This window comes from Gossypium arboreum, chromosome 11 (assembly GCF_025698485.1).
Source record: "Gossypium arboreum isolate Shixiya-1 chromosome 11, ASM2569848v2, whole genome shotgun sequence".
In the NCBI taxonomy this organism is placed as follows: domain Eukaryota; kingdom Viridiplantae; phylum Streptophyta; class Magnoliopsida; order Malvales; family Malvaceae; genus Gossypium; species Gossypium arboreum.
The window spans coordinates 133,114,373-133,117,616 of NC_069080.1; the positions used below are offsets into that span (position 1 = coordinate 133,114,373).

Below are 3,244 nucleotides of genomic sequence, written 5' to 3' on the forward strand. Positions count from 1 at the left end.
GAAGCAAGACATGTACTCCACCTCGTAAGGTGGTGACACGCGAGATGAGATCACCTCACGAGGTTGCCCTTATTGATAGGGTGCGAGGAGTGCTCGCACATGAGGTGGTGAGATACAATGGGATCCGTCTCGCGTGCTCAACCTCGCGAGGTGATGAGTTGCGATGGGATCACCTCACGGGGTTGCCCTTATTGATGGGGGTATGAGGAGTGCTCGCACGTGAGATGATAAAATACAATAGGGCGATCTACTTCTCACAAAGATGTGATGAGGCATTCCACCTCACAATAAAGGTCGAATTCCAAGTCATAAGGATGGGTCGAATTTCGGGTTATGAAATATTCTATAACAACGACATTTAAATGTCAATAAATGAAACTTTTTAAGTCCTAATAACATACATATTTATGTATGTAATCATCAATCCATCTCAATATCAACACCTTAACCTTACGAGAAAACACACATATACTAAATTATGTATATTTATAAGATCGAATTCATTTCATGTTCAAATTTATATCGATAAATGAAAATTTTAGTCTGGATAACATAAGTAAAGAGATAATCAAGATTTCTATGTTTATAACGAACATATATATTTACATCTCAAATTCAAGCAACATAGACCAAGTCCTGATGATTATAACAAACACCAGTTATCTTGTCTTAATGGTCTTTGCTATTTCTGATCTCCAAACACAGATATTACACCATTTGTCCATTGAACCCAAACCCTCGTCTCATCACTTCGTAGCCACCCACGTTATCCAACTATTTGCATGATCCATGCACCTTATAAAACTAATTTTCTTCTAATAATTCCCGAAAATCTCTTTTACTTTCACAGTAAACCTTTAAAAAACCGAAATTTACAAATCAAAACTCTGAACAAAATTACTTAAATGCTAAGAAAATGAGCCAACAACAACCGGAGAGGCCCCAAGAGCCAATCAATTACGGAGATATCTTCTCCGGAAAAGGCGAGCTTGCCGAGAAGACAGTGGCACCTAAAGATGTTGCCATGATGCAGAAGGCGGGGAACTCCGTGATTGGTCAAACCCAGAAGGGTGGTGTCGATGCATCTATGCAATTTGCAACGTCGAAGACTGAGAGTTCGGGATTGGTTGGCCGCGAAAGAGTCAGTGCTGATTCTGGTGTTTATATTAAAGAGACCGAGTCCCCTAGAAAACGTGTAATCTCGGAGTACTTTGGTAAAGAGGTAAGAGGAGCAATCTATAGAGAGAGCTCTAATTTAATATTTGTTACCGCTTTTTAATTATAGTTAATATATCAAAAAATTATTCTTATATTATAGAAATGTCTGTTTGAATTAGGTTGAGCTGAGCATAAGTACTGAGTCTATACTTAGTACCAAGTATTAATTTATTTATATTTGTCAAAATTGATCTAATTCAACATATAAATTTTAAATTTTACTCAAATTTACTATAATATTTATATGACTAACTTAAATATGTTTACATCATCCATTTTTAAAATTTAATTTATCTTTTTATTAATTTTTAAACATAAACAACATTAAAATATTTTTAATATTTTTTATAATATTATATTTTTATATGATATAAACTAGATAATATATAAAAAATAATACTTTATAAATTAAAAAAGAGCTCATTACATTTTATTTAACAATCTAATTTTTGTGTCCAACCCAATGTTTTTAGAATTAGACAAGTGATCAGATCGGTTAAAAATTGGTTTGTTGATCTGAGTCCGTTAATTTAATTAAAATTCATTAAAATTCATAAAAGAATTAAAATCTATTTCAACTAGTCTATTCTAATTCACAATTCAACTAATATGATATTATTCTCAAGATCGATACCTAAATAATCTAAATGACGAATCTAATCTGATTCAAATATAATTCGTGGTATACTATTTCTAAGTCTAATACCTATGTCCAAACTCTCTTAAAGGTGGATTGGGTTTTCTAATTTAGAGGAATAATATATATTCAAACAATGATAATGCTCGACATGGATTTTCTTTTTAAAGATTGTAGGACGATATAGCCAAGGAGATTCATTCGCATCGGACACCGACTCGACGTCTGAACACTGTGGTGGAATCACGATTGGGGAAGCACTTGAAGCCACTGCTCTTACAGCAGGAAAAAAACCGGTGGAATGGAGTGATGCCGCTGCAATACAGGCGGCGGAAGTGAGAGCCACCGGTCGAACCTCCATAATGCCCGGTGGCGTTGCAGCGGCCGCTCAATCAGCTGCCACGCTTAATGCCAGGGCAACCAGAGATGAAGACAAGACCAAATTGGGTGCTATTCTTGCGGTAATTAAGTTTTACTAATAACTAAATTAACTAATTCGATTCGGCTAGATTAATCAGTTAATCATAAAAAATAATTTCACTAATTAGCAAAAAAAGATTTTGTTTAAACGAAAATCCATCGAATTAATCGAAACAATTTTGGGTTTGTTATATGTTTTATAATTTTAGTTAATTTAATTAATAAAAATTCGATATAATTATTAATCAAATTGATTATGTCAACTGGTTTATTATAGAACGCGACAGCAAAGTTGCCGGCAGATAAGCCGGCAACACGGAAAGATGCAGAAGGGGTAATGGGTGCCGAGATGAGGAATGATCCTAACCTGACCACACATCCAGCCGGTGTTGCCGCCTCTGTGGCTGCTGCTGCGAGACTCAACCAGAGTCACAAATGAAAGTATAGCAAACACCAATGACTGTCATGCATGTCATATAATTTTGATATTTTTTTTCGATGAAAGGATATAATTTTGATGTTGGTATACGTGTAATTACAAGAACTTCACTCGGCTTTGAATTGAGTTGGGTCAAGTCGAAATTGTTGATTAATTTTGTAATCATTTTCTTAAAATATATGTGAATAAACTGACTTGTGGAAATTGGAAAACAATGAGGATGAAATTGTTGCAAAATTAAGTAATTTAAAAATTTTATTTATATCATGTGAAAATTAAATAAAGAATTATATAAATATTAAAAAATGTTAAATTGTTGATATTTAAAATTTTACTAAAATATATAATAGTAGTAAATTTTATATAGTAAATAAAGATAATAATATTTTTAAAAGATAAAAAAAATAGTAGGTGTAAACCAGTTTAGATTAACTATTTAAAAATATGAACTGATTTAGACAAAACTTAGTGTTCATATTTCATGTCAAACTAGGCTTAGCAAATATGTATGATATTAATATCATGCATTG

General features: G+C 32.9%; 1 protein-coding gene across 1 annotated transcript; it reads left to right on the forward strand.

The window, feature by feature from the left end:
* The first annotated feature begins 810 nt into the window (after positions 1-810).
* On the forward strand, positions 811-2,929 carry LOC108472286 (late embryogenesis abundant protein 47). The gene is made up of 3 exons (XM_017773787.2): positions 811-1,222; positions 2,026-2,316; positions 2,553-2,929. The coding sequence occupies exons 1-3, from the start codon at positions 917-919 to the stop codon at positions 2,712-2,714; spliced, it is 759 nt and encodes a 252-aa protein (XP_017629276.1). The 5' UTR covers positions 811-916; the 3' UTR covers positions 2,715-2,929.
* The last annotated feature ends 315 nt before the right edge of the window (positions 2,930-3,244 follow it).